Source organism: Anoplophora glabripennis, unplaced genomic scaffold, assembly GCF_000390285.2.
Source record: "Anoplophora glabripennis isolate ALB-LARVAE unplaced genomic scaffold, Agla_2.0 scaffold450, whole genome shotgun sequence".
In the NCBI taxonomy this organism is placed as follows: domain Eukaryota; kingdom Metazoa; phylum Arthropoda; class Insecta; order Coleoptera; family Cerambycidae; genus Anoplophora; species Anoplophora glabripennis.
The window spans coordinates 153,264-176,341 of record NW_019416561.1 but is presented as its reverse complement, the minus strand read 5'-3'; the positions used below and the strand labels follow the sequence as shown (position 1 = coordinate 176,341).

The window sequence follows — 23,078 nt, the reverse complement described above, 5'->3', positions numbered from 1 at the left end:
ATATCTGGACACTTTGAGGGCCAACTCAATCCATCTGTTGGGAAAAGTTTCGTGTAAAAACTGACGAACTGCAGCGGTATTATGAGGTGGAGCACCATCATGTTGCATCCACATTCTTCGAAGTGTAGCTAAAGGAATGTCGCCTAACAAAGCTTCTAGACTGTTTGTTAAAAAGTTTAAATATACTGCTCCAGTTAGATGCTGGTCAAAAAAGAATGACATGGGTTCCCAAAATTGCTCCCCACACGTTCAAAAGCCATCGTTGTGGTATGAGTTGTCTGGAATTGGTGAGGATTTACTGTGACATAATAATGGCAATTATGACTATTAACGAAACCATTTTTATGAAAAGTAGCCTCATCGGAGAACATGACCCGTTTAAAAAAATTATCGTCTTGATTTAACATCTCAAGTGCCCACTGACAAAAGTCCAGTCTCCGCTGAAAGTCTACTTTTAGTAACTCTTGGTGCAATTGGATGCCTTAAGGATATGCTGTGCTGTGCTTTTGTAAAATCGACGTTGTACTAATACAATTGCAAAGCCTTCTTGACGCTGTTAAATAGCTACTTTTTCGGACTTTAGAAAGGAACCTACTTTTTCTGGAAAACTATTAGAGGTAAGTATACCTTATATCAGTCGAAAGGGCATTCAATTTTACATTCACCCAATTAATATGGGCCATTCCATTTGAAAAAAAAGTTTTTCAGCTAGTAAGATTATTAAATGTAGGTCTCAGTATTTCCGAGTCTGAATAACGTACACGTTTTGCTCACAGATGAAAAGATAGAGTAAACGAACTGTGAAAACTGCAGGTTTCTAACTCTTACTGTTTAGACGCTACCTAGAATCTGAAATCGTGATTTTTTTCAAAATCAACTGATTATCTCGAAAACGGTAAGTTTTAAACAGCACGTACATTTAATAAACTCTGCCTAATATTAACCAAGGAATTCAAAAACGCAATAATATACTATTCTATTCTATTGTTCTATTTAAAATAATACAGTTATGTTAGCCTCCACGCTAAATGAGAAAGACTCTGTAAAGCTAAAAACATGTTCCTTACATGGCCTGCATAATTCCAGACAACTTTTATTAAAACCATTTTTTTTATAAATTTAACAGTTACAGAATTACAGAAGAATCCCTGGTAGGTGGAACATCCTGTATACACGAGCAACTTATTATGTTTTAGTGATATCTTCCTCAATTCTGAAAAATTGAAAAGGCATTTTTGTATCAACATCGAGAAAATTTAGCATATAACAAACTGACACTATTTTTTAAATTCCTATAGAAAGGAAAGCTGGAATAATTTTAAGTTACATCACCCTGTACACGTATAACGTGGCTTCTAATTCGGTCACACAGTGATGTGTAGTAACGCGTACTACTCCTTTGTCTTCGTACCTACACAATTCCTCTTAAATGTAGGTAAAACATACAAGTGTAAAGCTGTTCTCCCAACTAAAATATAAAAGTAGAAAAACATTGGCATTGTCACGACCACGCGACTTGTCAATATTACCGACCTTGGATTGTTCTTTTTTTCACCATAATTAAAAAGTTTTAAGAACAGATGTGAAGTTCGGAATAGACGGACGGTCGTCTCACGTTACAACTTCGTTCTAAAATGATCGCAGAAAAATCTCATCCGAAGCAAGGTCAATGAAGGATATAGATTCCCAAGTTATTATTTTTACATTACTTTAATATCGCAACGTGCAACAGATTTCTTTTAATGTCATGATTGTTTCTCGTTGTTTGTGTTAAAGATTGTAAAGTGGAAAATAGCATGTATCTTTTTCCATTTTTATTGCTGGTACGATTCGAAGTATAATAAAAACTTGTGATATTGTTCAAGGCGTTTTAGAAAAAGCACTACGACTTTAGTGGCTGGTAGAACATTAAAAAATTAGACATTTTTTCTCTTTAAAATAGACTTTTATCTAAACATTTTTCAGAAATCAGCATAACGCTCTTGGTGAAATCGCAAAAAATGCATCGTTTTTTTAGAAAAAATTATCTGTCCCAAAGTCAACAAACATCTATTCCTTAATGTACGGAATGTACGGAGAAGCATGAACCATACTTCTAGTGGAGATTTCTTGAAAGGAAACAAACACATTCAAAGCAAGTTACTTCAGTATAGCCTTTTCGATCTCAATTGAAAAACCAAGAGATTGGCAGCATTTACCAGGTTCGGTCGCTGACGCAGCAGTTGTAGAATGAACGCACGGGCAAACGTGGAACAAACACAGCCGCACTGGAAGAATTGGCCATAAATTCAGTTGTCAACAAATGGCCTAGCAGTGCAGTGCAGCAATGCGGAATTTGTTTACTTATATTATTACAACATGGCATTTTAGAGACCTCTTGAAATGGAACAAAACGAAATTTAGCATCAATATAATAAAATTGTTTGAGGACATATATAATTAAAATATGTTGTTGGTCAAATCAACATATAATAGAAGTTTCCTACACATTATATATTATTATAAATTATTATATTTTTTTTCCTTTAGCAGAACACTTTTTTTAGGGATGCCTATGAAACTAATTAAATTTTATTGCTAGGCTTTTTATACATGTTCAACTAACTTCGGAAATACTTTACCAATTTACTTTTTTAAAAGTTATCGGCATTAAACAATTTTTAACTAATATTAACACCCTTTCAAGGAAGCAAGTTTGTATTAAGGTAATTTAATTTAAATCGGTTTAATTTCATCCACGGAGAGCACCTGATACATTCATTCATTTCCGGACATCCTGTATATTACAGAGTGAAACCAGTCAATTGCGTTTTCTAAAAAAAAAAAAACAGTGCGATTCCAGAGATTTCAACAAGAGTACCTCCTTTATGTTAAATGAACTTTTGACTCGCTTTTTAAATGATGAAAAAATTTACGATATTTGAGAAATACGAAATTAAAAATGGGGGTTACCCTCTCTGAGATCTCGGAAACGGTGGCATATATACATATTTGCAAAATATGTTTCTGGTAACAACTGATAGATACAGAGAACCATTTTTTATAATTCTCAAAATTGTCATTTTTCATAAAGTTACAGCATTATCAAATTAGTAAAGTAAAATGTCGGTATCAAATTAAAATTTAATCCCTTCGAAATCCCGCCACTATTTTTAATTTTTTAATTCACAATTCTCACTAGCCGTACAAGTATAAATATTTTTTTGTTAAAATGAAGGAAGTATACTATATAATTTTCCAGAAATACTAGGTACTGTTAGCAAAGTTGGCCAATCAATTGAGTGATCAATCAGTCACTGATTTTGTGACAAAAAAACTAGTAGCAAACGGACTGTGCCATCATAAAAGACAGTCAGTAGAGATATGCTAATATGTTTCCTACTCCAATTTACCATTAATTAATATTTTATAAACATGTTTATGCAAGAAACACATTTTTTTAGTTTTTTGCTTACTAAAGAAGCAATCTGAATGCTATAAAGAGACTATTTGTAGAGAATCGAAATACGAATAAAGCGATCCGATCGGATAATCAGAAACGAAAAAAATCCGCAAAAATCGAAAAATTTAATTTTCAAAATTCATTCCGCCGACATTTTTTTAAGGTGTACAGCTGACCTGGTGCACAAAAGTGGTGAATTAAAATATGTACTTTAAGTGTGCACAAAGCAGGCACTGTCGGATCATTACTTTTGGCACAATTGCAATTTCAATTTTTTGGTGCACTACTTTGCAAAGTTTCTGGATGCGTTGGAAGTGGTGCGATTTTAATTTTTTAGCTGGATTTTGAAAGTAGATCGAGAGATGAGATAGTTATACAATTTTGAATATTGTTAGTTATAGTATAGTTTAATATTATTGTAAGTATTGACATAAACAAAATGTAATAAAATTTCCTTAACAAGGACACCTAAATATTAGAACAGAAAAGTACATTTTGTAAGAAAACTTTAAGATTCACGTTTGACGTCAAGATTTCGCGTAAATGTCCAAAAATGCAGGAACGAAACAATGAATGTCCACAGGTTCCACATTTAAATAAACCAAGATACTACAGTCACTAATACAGATACTGAAATAAATGGTGTCGAAATTTTGTTGTTTGTTTACTCGTTTTCTCGAATAAACTAGAAAACATATCATTTAAAAAAATACCATTACAGTTAAATTTTATAAAATCTGATATAGTATCCTAGTGTGTCAGTGGTTGACAGTGACATTTTAGTCCATGTTTCATTTATCATTGAAACACCTTCCAGAGGCGTTTGAATAAATGTATTATTTTTTTAACCTTAACACCTAGTGTCTCGGAAACCAGTACCTTTATAACTTCGATTCATTCAAGTTTTTTGGGTCAGAATAGCCAAGGAACAACTTCCTGAATAAATTATGACAGACTTAGAGAGCACCCATACTTATTTAGTGGCTTATTTAAAATACATTATTCTGCCACAAATCAGGATAATGCGTAATAAAATCGGTAAGAAAAAATAATAAAACAAAAACCAAATCCTTGTTAGATAACAACAGCAAGTAATTAAAATTCAGATGTAATCAAATCGCGCAGTTATACCATTACTACTAAAATTAAAAGGAATTTCAAGATTAATTTTATAATATAAGTAATTTTTAATAAAATGCCTTGCTTGATTCCATGTAGGTATACAATTCCAGATTTGATAGATTTTCCAAGAACGTTTGCTTACTCAGGTAAGCAAACAAGTTATTTTGACGCAGGTTTCTTTATGTAACTTAAGTGTCACTCTTTATGAAGAAACACAAGACTACGTAATCTACGTTTAAAGTAAAAAAAAATCTCAAAATGATCCAAATTCTTCATAATTACTGATACAAGGTTTAATAGAGTGGTAATAGTTTCTATCCCTGACGGCGATGGAGAAGAAAAACTGATTTCCTCTTGTGGTACGTACGACTACTTCGTCATATAATTTCAGGCACTGAATAGTCCAGGAAAATAAGGAAAAAATGAGCGAACTTTTTTACTCACTGATTTTATTTGGAAAAGTGTATGTTTTGAGATCAGAAAACATGTGTCACATGTCAATCACCAGCAACGTACCTACAACGTTTTAAGTGATATACAGGGTGGGCCACCAGTAACGCCTCGGTCGCTAGTGACCAAACGGCAAATGTTACAGAAACCTGTTTAGGTGGGTATGTGTAGGTTGATTACGGCTACATTTTAAAAATATTTTGAGATATACAGGGTGTCCAGGAAAAGCGTACTATATCAAAGTTATGTTTTTTTAAATGGAACACCCTGTATTTTACTGCATTTTTGAAAGCACCGTAAAAAAATATGCGAACTTTATTAAAGGTTCTGCATACCTATGACTTACAGTTTGTGAGATTTGGATTTAAGTGAAAATGCAGGCCTAGCGTAGAAATTTAATATTAGCAATAAAAAAATAATTTTAAGGAAGCAGTTTTGGAGGGTCTATTTTAGATCCTTGAAGTTATAAATTGTTATATTTGTCGTCACTTAGTATTATACAGGGTGTTCAAAAAACTGCTGAATACTTCTCTCAACTTTAAACAGCAATAACTTGGTTATTTTAAATGGAACACCCAGTATATTTTTACTTTGGGAGTTGGGAAATTTAAAACTCTTTCAAACTGTGTATAGGTTCCCTATAGCTATCTCTAACGGTATTGGAGATATTTGTACCGTTTTGTTTTTTAGCGATTTTTTTTGTAAGATGTATGCACGTGACTCTATCGAGGTCTTTACTGAATTGGTTTGGGTTCTTCTTGATGACGTCTCTTTAAATATAAGAAGAAAATTGTGAATGCAAATAGATGGCGCACCTGCACATTTTTCATATTCAGTGAGAAATTATATAAATCGATAATTAAGTAATAAGTGAGTAGGTAAGAATGGTCCATGTAAGTGGCTACCACAGGTGTCCAAACTTCTCGTGACACATGTTTTCTGACCTGTAGGTGCTCTTTTCTATTTAAAAAAATTACTTTAAAAGTTCGTTTATTCCGACTTTTCATGTCCAACTTTCCTGAACTAGAACCTGTTTTCAGTTATAGCTTTTTGTATAGATTGCAGGCAAAATTGCTATACGCATTTTAAAAATGAATAAATACGTAAAAAATGTACAGTCTTAATACGGTACTGAATAAAATTTGATACGTTAATATTCAATGTCCATAACTTAAGTACATAAATCCTATTACACAACAGAATTAATCTATGGCTATAGTTTGCTTTCACCTATTAAAATTAATAACTTTTTTAAATTAATAAATGCTGATTGCCTTCCGCAATGTAAGGAACCAAATGTTGAACATATGCGAAATTTTACGCAACTTTTGGAATATATAGTAGTATTTCCAAGACTGTCCAGGGTGTCTAGAAATTATGAGTAGTATAAGGAGACGATTGTACTACTAAGTTGTAGTAAAAGAGAAATTAATATTTTTCTGAATATTTCAGTATTACCATATCTAGACAAAATACTTAAATTTAGTTGCTGTTTACTTGGGTATTGACCACCCGTGAAAAAAAATGAAATAATCTGTTGCCTTAAAGGGTTCAGACAAGGGTTGTTTATGTGCAACTGTTTTTGTTTAGCCAAAAATCACATATTAAAAATGGAGATAAATGAAAAAAGTAATCATTTCTCCTCATCTTCAGATGATACAGTCATTTATCAAATATTTCAAAATGAAAACAAATACAATATGGTATGGACGAAAGACTGTCGAGAAGTTTGCCGGAGTACACATATTATAGTGCCAAATCTAAATTAATGTCGTATCGTGTGCACGGTGTATATCGATACATCTGAAAGTATGTCGAATATTCATCAAAGCTATACGAACAACACATCATTTGTACTAGGAGATATTTGGCATGTACCTCATTTTTCATATTTATATTTTGTTTTGAGACCGTTTGTTGCAATAAATTTTTGTAAAATAATTTGCAGATATTTGACATTTACGTTTGACGAATGTTTGGATTCAAAACTGAAATAGGTACATACAGTATGAGTAGGAAAGTTTTTATTAGTTTTTACTAAAATCGGATGAAACAATATAAAACTTTTATTTCATTCTGACTTTGGGACTTTTCGGTAGTCTTTAGAATGATACCTAATTGTTGTGCCACTTGGTAGCACCATCTTCGGTGTTAGGTATTTGAGTTTAATCATTGTGACAAAAATGCATATGAGAAAATTCAGTTAAATTCTACTCCTAAAAAACGCAAAGAAAATAAAAAACATGCAAATGAATAGAGATAAATTTTAAATATTGAAGAAATTTTGATTACACATTTTTTTGTATTAAGACTGAATTTTACAATATAGTTCAGAGAAATCAGCATTTGACCTCAACAAAATTCCCTTCAAACTTTATTAATTTTTGCACATCCGTTCTTTGAGTTGTCCCAAACCCAAATCCGTAAAAATCACAAAATTCATAACATAGCTACCCAAGATACTAAAAGTCAAAGTTTGTTTGCGAATATCTCGCGTTCTATGCATTGGAGATTCATAAAAGATCTACAAATTATAGAAAATTTAATTATGTATAAGACTGGCCTCTTGCATTTTTTCCAGAAACTTATTTTCGAGATATTCAAGTTCAAAGTTTCAAAAACAAGGTTTTTCGTAGATATCTTGCGCCCAACGCATTGGGCAGGTATAAAGTTAACATGAAAGTTGTAGAGAATTCAATTATCTACAAAATTGGTCTCTTACATTTTTTCTCAAGGCCCCACCCTTCTCGAGACCGAGTTTTTGCATTAGGTGAGAAATCAATCTCGCATCTCGAGAAGGCAGAAGTTTTGGAAAAAAAGTAAGAAATTAATCTTATACATATCTACTATTTTTTCCCAATAATAAAGGGTCAACTGACACATTGTTTTAGAGCATTTAAAATTATCTTTACAATGGCGTATACCTTGTTCAGATTTATTTGTGTTCTTTTCAGCAATAATTTATAAAATATTTTTATTAACTTCTTCGCTTTTAGAAAAAATGAAACACAATAGATACCTAAAGGAACGCAGAAAGTTAAAAATTTTACTTCTTTCGTTATATTGTACAGACGAACTATTTAATATATATTTTATATTTTTTGTTTTTATGGTAAGGTGAATTAATTATTATTGTTTACATGTTTTTGACATAATGTTATGTCAGAAGTATTATTTGGAGGATATGGTAAGCAGGTGACGTATGCACACATCATGTGTGACATAAATAATTGTTTAATACCTAAATATTACTCAAATACATATTATTCAGTATTACTCAATGTTACTCAAGTTGCACACTAATTTACTGTTGCAGTTTTCCCCTCGATATTTTTCGTTGTCGTTGAAGGAATAAAACATAGCAAATTTTTTATAGGTGTCCCAGAATGTGTGGAAAATCTCTCGGATTTATACAGGGGACGTTAAAATAATATGGCAAGTCCCTATAAAAATTTTTAGATAACTTGAAAATTAAACTAAAAAAGGCTCTCTTGATTGATATCGATAAAATGAACCTTTTTCGAGAAAAAAACAATTTTTGTTTAATATGATTTTTATTACCTATATCCATAAAGAGAAATAATCCGATGAAATTTGCATTCTTTCTGTGCCTATCTAAAAAATGCTTTTTATTTACATTTGTTTTTTTTTCCCTAAAAATAATAAAATTACACAAAGTATTTTAAAGGTTATTAAACATTCGATTTCAGGGGGCGTTCTTTATGGAAAATGTGTATAGGAACTTGTCACGTTATTTTAACGTCCCTATATAAATCCGAGAGAATGTCCACATATTCTGGGACGCTCTGTATATTATTTCTATGGTTATAAACGAATTCAACAACAAAAAAAGTTGCAAAGCCCTAATTATTTCAATAAAGGAATTTGCCATTTTCTCATTTGAAGACGGAATTTTTATTTAATAGAGCAATGTTTTTTGCATAGTCCTCAAATAATTATATGATTATGGTAATAATAATAACTATATTTATTATCATTTAATGTAACTACCTGTTGCAAAACAAATGAAGAAGGTAGGGGTGGCTATTCTGTCTATGGGGATGACGACATGATACTAAAATTCAATTTACTTAATTAATAGAACAGAAAATAAAATATAAATAGGTATTCCCAGGACCACTCATTTCATAGCTACACATTAAAACATTTTTGGAATGCAAAATATGAATGATCTTTTCTTATAAATAATGGCCTTCTAGGTATACTTTTTGAACTACGATGATCGAGATAGCAATCCTTGACCTACTACGATTTTATTCTCTTTTTGGAAGCAATTTTTGGAAGACTTAATCATCATCAATTAAAAGATCGGTATTTTACATTTCATCTATTTAAAATGCAGAATAAATGTAAATTTATTAAGTTTAAAAAACTAGGAAGCACTGGGAATGGCTGAAGATGATGAAAAATCAACAGATTACTGACACATTTTGGGTAATGGGAACACCTAATTTTTTAAAATAACTTACAGGAAGACTACTTTTTATCAATTTAATGATCAATATCAGCAACCAGCCAGTTTTTCATGATTTTCAGGCGTTTCATTGCTTCTTAGGATTGTAGTCGGAAAAACCAATTTGAAACCTGCATTATAAAATGACGGAATTTACGATAATAAAGTTTAAAGCTCGGTTATAAGTGATACTAATTGTGAGTAAGGTAACTAAGCTGGACTTTTTTTGTGTGATTTTCCCAAAACTTCCAATATAAATCACCATATACCAAGTGGATCATCAACTGGTTCAAAAAAAACATCCACAATGTCACCATTATAAAAATGATTCAAAGTGCATGTCCAAAAAAATAGTAGGGTATGATTAGTGCTTCTGATTTTTTAATTTTTTAATTATTTGTTTAATTAAGCGAATCATATGCAATGCTCTTCAAAATTTAATTTAAAAATTGTTACATAGGCATAGAAATATATTTTTGTTAAATGATAACGATAAAACATTGATTTGTTTTTGTTTTTCAATTTTATCGCAACCGAAAAATATTCTCCTCAGTTTAAAATTGTGCTTTAACAATTACCAATAAGTATTATTTCTAAATTAGTGCATCTACCTTATTTAACTTTTTGGTATAAAGCCAAGAATACTTACACTAAAGACATGAAACGAAAAACGTGGTCGTAGAAAAGTGCAACGTATAGCTACCAGAAAATTATACTCAATGTGTTCAAATAAAAGAAAGAAGTTGAAAATTAATTAAAGGTTGACTTTACATAACCATAAAACATGAAAAATCCCAATCTATATTTGGTGTTTATTTATTTCTACGTTTATTATTCTATTAACATAATAGAACTTAATAAAAGAACACAATTTTTGTTTTCTATCAACCAATGAAGGTACTTTATATTCCTTATGAAATTGTATAATGTGAAACTACATTATTTATTTCATTTCTATTGTTTCAACGCTTGTATCATGAAAAAATTGTTAATAGTGTGTGACAGAGAACGGGAATCCCTAAAAAACTCGTTGAGTGAGAGGTTGGTTTAAAAAACGAAGTTTAAAAAACGCAGGAATTATTTGATAACAAATTGCAAAAACACGTAAACACAAACTGGTAGATAACAGGTATACGTATTTCCTAGATTTAGAAATCAAAGACACCTGCTCTTTCAGGAATATTATGCTTAATAGATATATCGGGTGTCCGGTAAATAATGGACCGTGGATGTTTCGGTCTTTTTTTTCGAAATTTCCGCCATGGGTTACTTTATTGGTCACTACGGCCGGGCCCCAAGAGAATGTATTATCTTTCAGTTACTATTCAATTTTATTTAAAAATTACAGTAAATGTCCAAATTGTCTGCCGCATTCCCTGATGCAGGCTCTGCACCTTCTTATGCATGCCCTTCGGAGCTCTTGTATCTTCGCTGACTGACGTAAAACTTAAGTTTAAGATTTTTTTAAACAAGAACTACTATTGCTAGTTAAAAATTCTGATAAGTATCTAATAATAATAAAATTCAAGAATATTACATAAAATAACTGAAAGATAATTCGTTCTCTTGTGGCTGTAGTGGCCAATAAAGTAACCTTTGGGGGAAATTTCGAAAAAAATAACTGAAAACGAAGGCACTTTGCACTAAGACAAAAGTCGATTTTCTGAACAACCTTAGGGTCCCCCATCCACGGTTAAAAGGTTATCCATTATTTACCGGACACCCTATATAGACCAATATGTTCCAAGTAGATATTTGCGTCTTCCGTACATAATTTAACACCCACCACCAAGCAGTCGGGGTGCGAAACCCCCAAAAATCGAACCCAAATCATCCGTACCGTTCATATACACGTGCTGCCTCCACAACTGCTGATACGTCCACCTATGGGACTCATCCTGAGCCTGGGCCTGTACGTGGGTCAACGTTCCCTGCATAACTCCCACAGGAACCTGGTGGCCCGCCAGAGGATTTGGCGCCGTGACAGGGGGCGGAGGTAACTGGTACTCCATTCTTTGGGTATCTTTCACCGGTACCACAAAACTCATGCCTAACACATGCTAACTTGCAGTCCCGGTAATCTCACTCCCGTTAACAAACACTCTTCACCGGTAAAACCTGAGCGCTCTTCTGCGACACGGAAGAGCAACTGGACATGAAGTAGAGACCGCAGAGTCCGCGGAGTGAATGGGCCACTACGCGGGTGGGGGAGCAACACTCTCGGTTTCGCAAATGCCGGAAACTACCGGCTAACTATGATGATGCTGGTTTTATTGTTGTTGTTCTTTCTTTCTCTAGCCATCGCGAATTTCCCGGTGTTACTGGTGCGGTAGGTTGTTAAAGGACGGGAAAATGTGGTGGATGCGCCTGGCTCGGACGGTTGTGAATCCACGACATTGATTAGTGTTTGCATTGTTAGTTTCTTTGGATTCTAAGTCAGTGTTATGGAAAGAAAACCAATTTATGTAATCGTCGACGTTTCGTTGTTTTATTACATCTTCAGAGCTCTACGAATGACAATTGTGTTACGAATTCAAAAATTTAATTTGCCCAATTACATATTCATTGACTTTATTGAAACCACTAAATCTAGCGATTTCAAAAAGATTAAAAAAAAATTACTGTTGCATTTGGAGGATATAAATCAAAATTTGTTTTAATGGAACACCCTGTACATTTTTAATTTTTTGGATTTTCCTCTTTTTTTCTGATTACAAATATACAGTGTTATCCAAAAAGTTTGCACCGTATGGGACAGTTGTCTCTGCATGTCGTCAAATCAAAATAGCACCCATCGAACCTCATAAAACGTGTGTTATATACGAGGGGCAGACGAAAACTGCAGATCGGCCTAAGAGTAAAGTACCTTTATTTTCAACCCTCGGGAAAAATGTTATGAAGAAAAGATATTTCCATCTAAAAGATTAGCCGAGTTTAGTTCATTATGTTGAAAAAGCGACTCCTGACATTTTTGCAACTTTCCTTCGTAGCGAAAGCATACATTACTAGTCACATTTTTTTTAATATGCTTCTACCAGAAAATCATTATAATCCTGAAAACAAGTTAAATCAGGAACTAATAAGGCCCTTATAAAAAATGGTGTAGAAAATAATAAGAAATTTGATGCAAACTTTATATTATGTTCAAGAATAATATAAAAACTAAGTAAAATGATAAACCTCGTATACACCACTTCTTAAACTAACAGTTACAGTTCATTCGTTCAAAAAATACTAACTGCTATAAGGTGGAAACCATTTTTATTTTACAAAGCAATACAAAAAGAAACAAATAAGAAATACAAAAAGAAAACTGATATCGTTAACAATCAAGTTTTTTACTACGGAAAACCCTACTTCTAGGTGATCCATTGTAGGCGATACTTCTTGAAAAACATTCAATTAACATTAACATTTAAATTATTCTTGAACATAAAACATAGTTTGCACCAAATTTGTTCTTATTTTCTACACCTTTTTTTATAACGGCCTTATTAGTCCCTGATTCAACTTGTTTTCAGGAATTATAATGTTTTTCTTGTAAAAGCGTCCTAAAAAATGAGACTTTAATAATGGACGTTTTCGCAGGAATTATGATGCGAGGGAAATTTGCAAAATTGTCAGTAATGTTTTCTATGTTAATCATTTCTTTCGAAACCCATTTTTAATAATTCCCTTGTTTACTAATAATTTTACATTCAAGTTTAAAATTATGTAAATATTTTTGATATTCCGCAGGAGCTGTTTTATTGTGTTGATTTAACAATGACAAAGGTTTTATTCTTATATTTCGAAACCAATTTTTTAGATATCTACTAGTTGGGTCGTTTTTAAATTGTTTTCTTTACTATAAGCTATACAGGGTGTCCACAAATTTCACCGACAACGTTTGACTGCATATTCACGACGATAAATAAATACGATCTACGAAAAAAAAGGTAAATAAAAACTTTTTACTTTTTGAGTTACAGGCCTTCAATGTCGACGTTGACAAAAATAGAACTAATTTAATTAATAACTTCATAACCCTTTTACCAATCGTGATAAAATTTAGCTCATTTATTTTGCCTATTATGGCGTATTATTTCTTAAAGCTTTAGTCAAATCGATAAACTGGGTGATAGTTTTCTCCAGTTACCCCTCCCTTTTAGCGGTCAAAACTTTTCGTCGTATTTTTTTTTTTTAAACGGACAGCAATATTGAAAAGGTCGATTTATTTAAAACAAATATTGTTTCTTGAGAAAATCGCCTACAGAAAGCCAATCTTGAGAAAAATGGCATTATTTGCGGGTCTGTTTGTTTCGGTTTGCGTGTAGCAGTGTTATGGATTTAACACTTTGAGTTCAGTAGGCGATGAAAACAAGGTGCTGATTCTGTGGCTATAAGGGAATGCCATTATTGTCGTGTTCATAAGCTCTCGTTTTTTTAGGTTTTTAAATAGGTGTTTATTTTTTGAAAAAAAAATAATATTAAGAAAGCAAATTCTAAAATATTTCTGAAATATGCGAAAATAACAGTATTTTGTGAAATTCTTACAATCCACAAGTCAAGAAATAATAGTTTATTATACAGGGTGTCCCTGAATAACATACTACAGTATTTAAAATTTGTTGAAATTTATCAAAATATCGGTTGTCTTACTTTCAGGTATGGAAGACAGAATATTATCAAAAGTATTATTATGACGGATTTTAATTAAAGTTATTTAAATTAATTTAATCAAATTTTCATTTCATTTTAATGTAGATAAACGGATTTATTGATTTGATAGCACTTACAATTCAAGGTGGTATGGAATACCATTTGTTTTTCGTTAACAATTCGAAGATCAATATGATTTTTACACTATTTTCTTCTTTTATTTAATTTCGATTAAAGTTTTCTTGTGGTTTGATATTTGAACCAAATATTAGATACCAATTTTCATTCAACAGAGTGGTAAAATTATTTCTATGAATAATACTTCACCTTGAGAACTTGAAATAGTTATTCCAGTTTATGAAGTCAAAAGGCCAGATAGCTCATTGGTTACAAATATTACAAGTGTATGATTTCGCTATCGAACATAGAAACCGGCGACTTCTTGGAAACGCAGATGCGATATCCAGAAGGCCAGGCCCCAGGAGATGTTTGGAATCATATTTCGTAGAACAGTAGTCATGCCAGATGGACAGTGGGAAGCTAGGACACTTACTGAAGATCAACGAAATGATAGTTTAAAATAAATTTATTAGTCGAAAAAATTATTAAGCAAAATGGAATTTACTCATTACAGAAAATGGGTTACCGAAGAGACAGTGGGAAAACCTACATGGTAAAGAAGTTCAAAAGCAGGTCGTATTTCCAAGGAACAAAATCAAGGACGACTAAAGTCAAAGAAAGGTCCTAATAGCTATCTAGCTGAGCAGATGTAGAAGATTGGTGTCGCCAGTGTGCTGATTGTTCCATTAGCAAAGGTCCTAGAACTAGAAACCGATGCCAGATGAAATAGTACAACATTGGAGCTCGTTTGGAAAGAATCCCCATAGACATCGTTGGATCGTTTCCGGCGAATCTGGGAATCGTTGCCTTCTGGCAGCGATGGACTACTTCAATACTACTACCTCAATATCTCAAATCAAGAAGAAGTGACGGTAGCAGAATACCTCTTCTGCATGTTTAGCGGTCCAAGAGAATTGCATTCGGATCAAGAACGAAATTTTGAATCAGATCTGCTCCAGTTGATAGACATCGAAAAGACCAGAACATTTCATATATTTGTTTGTTGTTTTATATAACTGAGAAGATTTTATATATTTGGTTCCAATTAATACAGGGTATCCCGTAATTAATACAATAAAATTTGGTCATAGATTCTGCCCCTAAGAAGTCTTTTTTACAGGGTGTTTTTGAATGGAGTAGCATAAATGATACCAGTGAATCTACATTTCAAAAGAACACGATCTGCAAAAAATAGCTTTAGTAAAATGTTCACCCCTGAAGAGATATGGGCCATCAAAGTTTCCAAAAAAATTATGAAAATTGGCTGTAATTTGAAAACTGAACGAGGTACAAATAACAAATTTTTTACAGGTTGTTTACTAATACAGATGCGAGTTTTCAACTATTTTTCGAAAATTTTAACCCCTCGAAAGGGGTTGAAATAACCACCCCTCAAGCCATTTTTTGCCAAAACTTTTATATTTCGTAAAAACTCGACATCCAAAAATACGCATTAGAAAAACTGGTTCTTTTAGAAACTTTTACCTCACTTGCAATTTTCCTTTAAAACTTTTCGTTTATTAATAAAAAAATAAAATGTATTACCATTCACCTCACACCGTATATGATTGCAATCAATCAAAGAAAAACTAAGTGTGCTGCTGTCATGCCAGTTGTCAAAATTAACTCTTCTGTAAGTTGTCACTGTTATCAGCTAAATACTTTTTGGGTGTAAATTAACAAGAATTATGCCAAATTTTACTTAATTAATTTTACAAAAAGTTATGGTAAAAAATGGCTTGAGGGGTGGCTATTTCAACCCCTTTCGAGGGGTTAAAATTTTCGAAAAATAGTTGAAAACTCGCATCTGTATTAGTAAACAACTTGTAAAAAATTTGTTATTTGTACCTTGTTCGGTTTTCAAATTACAGCCAATTTTCATAATTTTTTTGGAAACTTTGATGGCCCATATCTCTTCAGGGGTGAACATTTTACTAAGGCGATTTTTTGCAGATCGTGTTCTTTTGAAATGTAGATTCACTGGTATCATTTATGATACTCCATTCAAAAACACCCTACCCTGTATATCGCAGAACCATGTACGAGAAGCACTAAATTTGGTACACAGGGGTTTTATGACATGTGGAATCTCACAGTGCTACGTTTTTTGGCGCTCGATATGTGATATAAGTATTTTTTTTAAACAGTATGTTGAAAGTTAAGTACACATTGCAGATTTATACAAAATGTACCAAAAACGGAGTGCCTTCTTTTCTTTAAAGTAGGAGTTACAACTATCAACTGTTCAAAAGTCAATTTTTATTAAACTCTTTAGCACAATCCCCATTGGGCTAGAAGCCAATAAATAAGTTTTTTGGGGATGGCTAAGTGATTGCACTACCCCATTACATAGCGGTTCCCCGCTGGGACGTAAACATATTTGTTTAACATATTTCTTTTTAAAAAATTAGTAATTTTATACGAGCGTCTTCGTGAGGCGATGAATACAAATGAATCATAAACGATATACTCAGGAGACGTTTCTCGATGATATATCTATTAAGAAAATTAAATTATTTTTGTAAATTGCACCGAGTCTCTTCTATAAAGGGGGGCATTACCATAATGTAGTCAATCATAACGCTATTCCCCTATGAATTATTAATACACCGTCCGGCTCGGCTGAAATAACGTATGTCTCGACATACTAAACACATTTGTTTCTCGAAAGACACTTTAATGAAATGGAGGATTTTGTTTTGGGTCCTTTTGATTCTAGAAGGGTGTGCGATTTAAAATTTTAATGTATATCAAAAAATGCTGCAAGGAAATATTCTATGCCTAACCTTGAATTCGGGATATGTACAGGGTGGTTGATTTTCGATAGTTTTATAGGGTACAGCCAAAACGGTGATAGATACAAAAAATCTGATATCGATGTCCCGTCCTCTTTTTTTGAGTTTACTTCGCTGGTACCAAAAGGTCTTGGCTAACTTGATTGGTTTTAGATATACAGTTTTTTTTTTTTTTGAAAAATGGCCCATTTACATTAACCTCTCTATCTTAGTTGCCATTCAATTTAGAAGAAAAAAGTGTCCACATTATTTGTTCTATTTTTTATTAGGAAGCCAGTGGCGTACTCAGATTTTAAAAAAACACAAGTTCGATCATATACTATAAGAAAAGTCGACCATTTGCATCCAAGTGATGAAGAGAGACGTGTCATTTTCTGTCAATGGTTTTTGCAGCAAACTCATGTAGACCTCAATTTTATTCAAAATGTTATTTGGACCGACGAGGCTTTTATAAGCAGCGAAGGTATATTCAACCGGCATAATGCGCGTTATTGGTCAGATGTGAATCCTCACCAAATTGTGGCCAGAATTCAGCAAGGGCAGTTTGGTTTTCATGTATGGGTAGCTCTCTTCCACAATAGAGTGTTAGCTTACGAAATGTTCGATGAAAACTTTAGCGCTCAGAGATATGTGAGAATTTTACAAGAAAATATTATTGAACCGTTGGACGATATGCCACTAGCTCAACGATATCACATGTTCTTTCAGCATGATGGTGCGTCTCCACATAATTCCCACATAGTTAGAGAATTATTAAATCATAATTTCGGGGACAATTGGATCGGTACGTACGGACCAAACAGGTGGCCGCCTAGGTCACCAGACCTAATCCCTATAGACTTTTATTTTTGGAGGGATCTTAAAGACAGAATTTATAAGTATAGAGCTAATAATGTCGAGGAGCTAAGGGAACATTTTAAAACTATATTCAGTGGGTATCAAATATCCACATTTACCCGCTCCATTGCCAAACGTTGTCAGTTATGTATCTACGAAAATGGCCGACAATTCGAGCACTTGCTGTGACTTTGTTATGTCATTTTTGTTTTATTGTTGTTTCTTTCATTTTATAGTTGTTATTTTTGTTTAGTTTATGTTTAATAGGTGTACCTATAATTAAACCTATTAAGTAAAGATAAATGGATAATCTAATTTATTTTTTCTTGTAATTTTTTTGTCTAAGTTAGGTGCTTAATATAAAAATAATAATAGAAAACGAGGAGACCAATACTAAATAAATTTCATGGGCAACTGAAAAAATATCTATACATTTTTTACATTTTTCTTCATTTAGGCAAATAAAAAGTATCTATTATTATATATGGCTGAACAGGTAAAAAAAATGCTATTCAACGGGAAGGCTAAATACAGGGTGTTCTATGTTAAAAAAACTATGTTTATGTAATATCGGAAAAACTGTGCGATTTGTAAAAAATCTGTGTACGCCACTGGCTTCCTAATAAAAAATAGAACAAATAATCTCCACACTTTTTTCTTCTAAACTGAATGACAATGGAGATAGAGAGGTTAATGAAAATGGCCCATTTTTCAAAAAAAAACCCTGTATATCTAAAACTAATCAAGTTAGCCAAGATCTTTTGGTACCAGCGAAGTAAACTCAAAAAAGAGGACGGGACATCGATATAAGATTTTTTGTATCTATCACCGTTTTGGCTGTACCCTATAAAACTATCGAAAATCAACCATCCTGTACATACCTAAAATGGAAAAAATAGAATAAAAAGATGACTGTGAGTATCAATTAACCCTCAAATGGCCAAAGGTCAGAAACTTCGTTCCTTTTTCTAAATAAGTGTTAAAGGTGTCTGTTCTGTTTCTTATTTATATTCCATATAAAAACAAAACAAAAAGAAGTGTTTTACCTTTTTTTTTAGTTTCTATGACCTTTAACTTGAAATATGGGAGTTTTAATGTGTTCTGCATGAAGCCATGTTGGCAGTTTTCTTATAAAATACTTTAATACGGTCACAAGAAAAATCGCCCTCAAAAATAATCATAGTAGAGTGGATAGTGGCATCGTCACTAACTCGCTTTTGAAGATTTATTAAGACTCTCTGTATACAAAAAAATATAATTGAAGTCGTCCTATGCACTAAAATTTGACAGGAGTAATTAAACATCCTACAACTGGCTACTGAGAAAAAAAAATAGGGTAAATAGAATCTAGGTATATATTTCCAATATCTACTATGATTTTCATTTAAAAAAATAAATCATTTTAATCTGTAAGTCAAAAACCGTTAAATTAATAAAAGATTTAAGTAGCTCTGCTACCAGATTTTTGAAGTATTTTTATTTTTTAAATACAAATAACTTGTAATCTACTTTAATCTAGAACAGAAAGTTTGGTCATGAGAAATAAGCGTGTACAAAATTTCAACTGATTACCTTAAAAAAAAACAAAAATTTTGTTTATTGTAGCGGTGACACTTCTTGAAATGTGAGGAATGAAAATGGCATAAGGAAAGTCTAATTTTTTTACCTTGAAGAATTTGCAAACAGCTTGACGTGACTATATTGTAACGCCCTGTATAAATGATATTTAAATTTTTTTTGTAGAAATAATTAGTTGTTGTAAGATCCGCTCAAACTGTGGTAAGATACACTGTGGTAAGATCCACTAAACTGTGGTAACGTCCACTAATACGACCAATTTACTCTAAGCCGAAAAATTTATATAGGGTGGTTTTTATTTTATGTAATTCTCGTCCAGCACCCTCAATTCGCATCAAATCTGACTCGCTTTGTATAATGCGTATTAATTTAATTGGAACAAATGCAAAACAAATTAATTTATTTCATATTTTACAATATTATTTATTTCCATTTCTGCAAATTGTCTTCTACTCATATACCTTTTCTTGATTTACTGCTACTACTACTTGTACTTGCTAATTCCTTTTTCATGAATTTCACGTAGGCATAATAAGAACAATCAATAATGATCAAGCCCTTTAAAATACTCAAAACTGACACAGAAAATTTCCACAAACACACATTTACCTACTAACCAATGATGTTTGACCTGAAAGGAACTACCTTCCGCTACATACATCATTAATGAAGTTACTGTACTAATAAATATATACTTCCAGTAAATTCAATAACATACCCTAGGCAAAAATATATCTATTTTAAGAAAAAATACAAAAATGTTGTAGCATCATTTTCATCTACCAAATATAGTAATATCACGAGATGTTTAATATACATTTTCATGTTCTAAATCTTGTAGTTTTTTATGTGTTTTATATAATTAATTAATTCCCATTTTTTTTAAACTCTCATTAAACCCGTACCATCCTTTTTAGCAAACATCTAGATATTGTAAAGTTAAAAATACATAAAGAACATATTATTTAATATTCTGCATTTTAGGATTTCATGTACCTACTCCTCTAAGAAATAGTATTAATGTTATATTTCTTTATTTAAGTTATAAATAATTTAAATTATAGTTAAAGCATAAACTATTGGAACTATGGAATTCTAAAAAAAAACAGCATAAAAAAGCGTTACTAATTAATACCAATTTACTACTTATTCAATTCTAATACATTTATCTATTTCTTTTTTTCAATATGCAAATTAGAGTCGTAGTGTTGAATATATGGGCACAACTGTCCTAAAAAAATGCATGATCCAGAACAAAAACAAAATTATTATAATAGTGCATAAAAAAATATTAAAATATAATATTTTTTCTTAACTAAGAACATGGTAGAGTTCAACAGATAACTTGGATAATAATAAAAAATATATATATTAGGTACAAAAATTCATTTGACAGCAAATGATACGGATACAGATCCGTGGCCCAAAATGATAGTATCAATGGAATTAAAAAAAATGCACATATTTAACATACAAACACATACTTTGCTAGCTGTTAGAAGAATTAAAAAATTAATGGTTAAGTGTTTAATTAGTCAATTACTGTTATTTCATTTCAAGGATGGCAAACCAAATTAAATAAGAAAAAAGAACAAAAAAATATATTAATGAAATTTCAAAAATTCCAAATTAAAATATATTTCAACAATTGGGTAGTTTAGAACAGAACTAAGTGTTCTTCTACCTACATGGAAATAGAATTTTTAAATAAAAAAGGAAACATATCTTTCTCGTCATCAAATAAGTAATATAGTAAATAAAAATTATTTATATTCCCATTTTTATTAATAGTGAAGTCTTGCTATAGGCTTCCGTTGGTTATGTTTTTTCTAGAGATGTTGACGATTTCAAGTCACGGATACTTAGTAGTCATTTATTTAGAAGATCTTGCTCTTCCTCAGAAATACCACAGAAATCAGTATCCATTAATAAAATTAATTCCACATTTTGTAACGCTGTATTTGATAAATTTTCACAATTAGATAATTAAAAATATGCTGTTACGAAAGCTAAACAGATATAAATGATTTCCTTTAAAATTTATTGTCGTAAAAATAAAACAGGATATTAAAATGTAATTAATACAAAAACAAATGAAGAATGAAGAAATGTTTTCTATGAACATATTTTTTTCGAAATCTTATGACATTATGCTGTTCAACAACACGTGGCTTGGCCTACTGTTATAAATATTTTTTAAATAAATATTAGATAGGTAGCGCAAGAAAATGGTACATTAAAAGTGGGATAGATGGACCAGTAGATATGGGCGGGGCTAGACATGCACATGCGCTGTATATGCAATAAGCGCAAAATGTAATTAATTAATAATTCTATGATGAAATCGGAGATATAAAATACGTCAATATAATTTGCCCAATACATGGGTAAAGCGAGTAACTAAATTAGTTTAAAAATGAAGTCGGCATCTCTTTAAAATAATTCAAATTTAATAAGGAATAAGCGCCATAAAAGAATTTTTTCTCGAGTTGTTTCAACGGTGCCACGTGCACGCTCTGGAAATCTATAAATATAGACCCCGTACTAATACCCACAAAGGGAAATGATTGTAACCAACACCAGATCCGAGTAGCACCATTCTGAATTAATTTAGAAATACTAAGAAATTAGTGCCAAAAAGGAAAATTTTTGCTCGCTTTGTGAGAACGCTGCCACGTGCACGCTCGGAAAATCTATAAATATAGACCCCGTACAACTACCCCACCAAGGGAAACCATTGTAACCAGCAGCAGATGCGGGTAGCGCCCCTCTGAATTAATTTAAAAATAATAAGAAATTAGCGCCACAAAGGAAACATTTTTCCTCGAGTTGGGGGAACGCTGCCACGTGCACGCTCGGAAAATCTATAAATATAGGCCCCGTACAACTACCCCACCAAAGGAAATGATTGTAACCACCACCAAATCCGGGTGGCACCCCTCTGAATTAATTTAAAAACAATAAGAAATTAGCGGCACATAGGAAAATTTTTTCTCGACCTATGGGAACGCTGCCACGTGCACGCTCGGAAAATCTTTAAATATAGACCCCATACAACTACCCCACCAAGGGAAATGATTGTAACCAGCACCAGATCCGGGTAGCACCCCTCTCAATTAATTTAAAAATAATAAGAAATTAACGCCACAAAGGAAAATTTATAGATTTTCCGAGCGTGCACGTGGCAGCGTTCCCCCTACACGAAAAAAAATTGTTCTTTGCGGCGCTAATTTCTTATTATTTTTAAATTAATTCAGAGGGGTGCTACCCGGATCTGGTGCTGGTTACAATCATGTCTCTTGGTGGGGTAGTTGTACGGTGTCTACATTTACAGATTTTCCGAGCGTGCACGTGGCAGAGTTCCTACAACTCGAGAAAAAAATTTTCCTTTGTGGCGTTAATTTCTTATTATTTTTAAATTAATTCAGAGGTGTGCTACCCGGATCTGGTGCTGGTTACAATCATGTCTCTTGGTGGGGTAGTTGTACGGGGCCTATACTTATAGATTTTTCGAGCGTGCACGTGGCAGAGTTCCTACAACTCGAGAAAAAAATAATAAGAGATTAGCGCCGCAAAGAACAATTTTTTGCTCGTGTAGGGGGAACGCTGCCACGTGCAC

General features: G+C 32.3%; 1 protein-coding gene across 6 annotated transcripts in view; it reads right to left on the bottom strand.

The window, feature by feature from the left end:
• LOC108911494 (hepatic leukemia factor) overlaps window positions 1-23,078 on the bottom strand; it is a 303,997-nt gene that overhangs the window by 156,109 nt on the left and 124,810 nt on the right. The window contains exon 1 of one of the 6 annotated variants that reach the window (XM_018716442.2): window positions 11,329-11,683. The exons of 3 other annotated variants lie outside the window; for them this stretch is intronic. In XM_018716442.2, coding sequence (XP_018571958.1) covers window positions 11,329-11,536 — 208 coding nt within the window. In that variant the 5' untranslated portion in view covers window positions 11,537-11,683. Of the gene's footprint in view, window positions 1-11,328; window positions 11,684-23,078 lie in introns of those variants that run through there. 2 more of the 6 variants (XM_018716444.2, XM_018716448.2) reach the window with 2 other exon arrangements.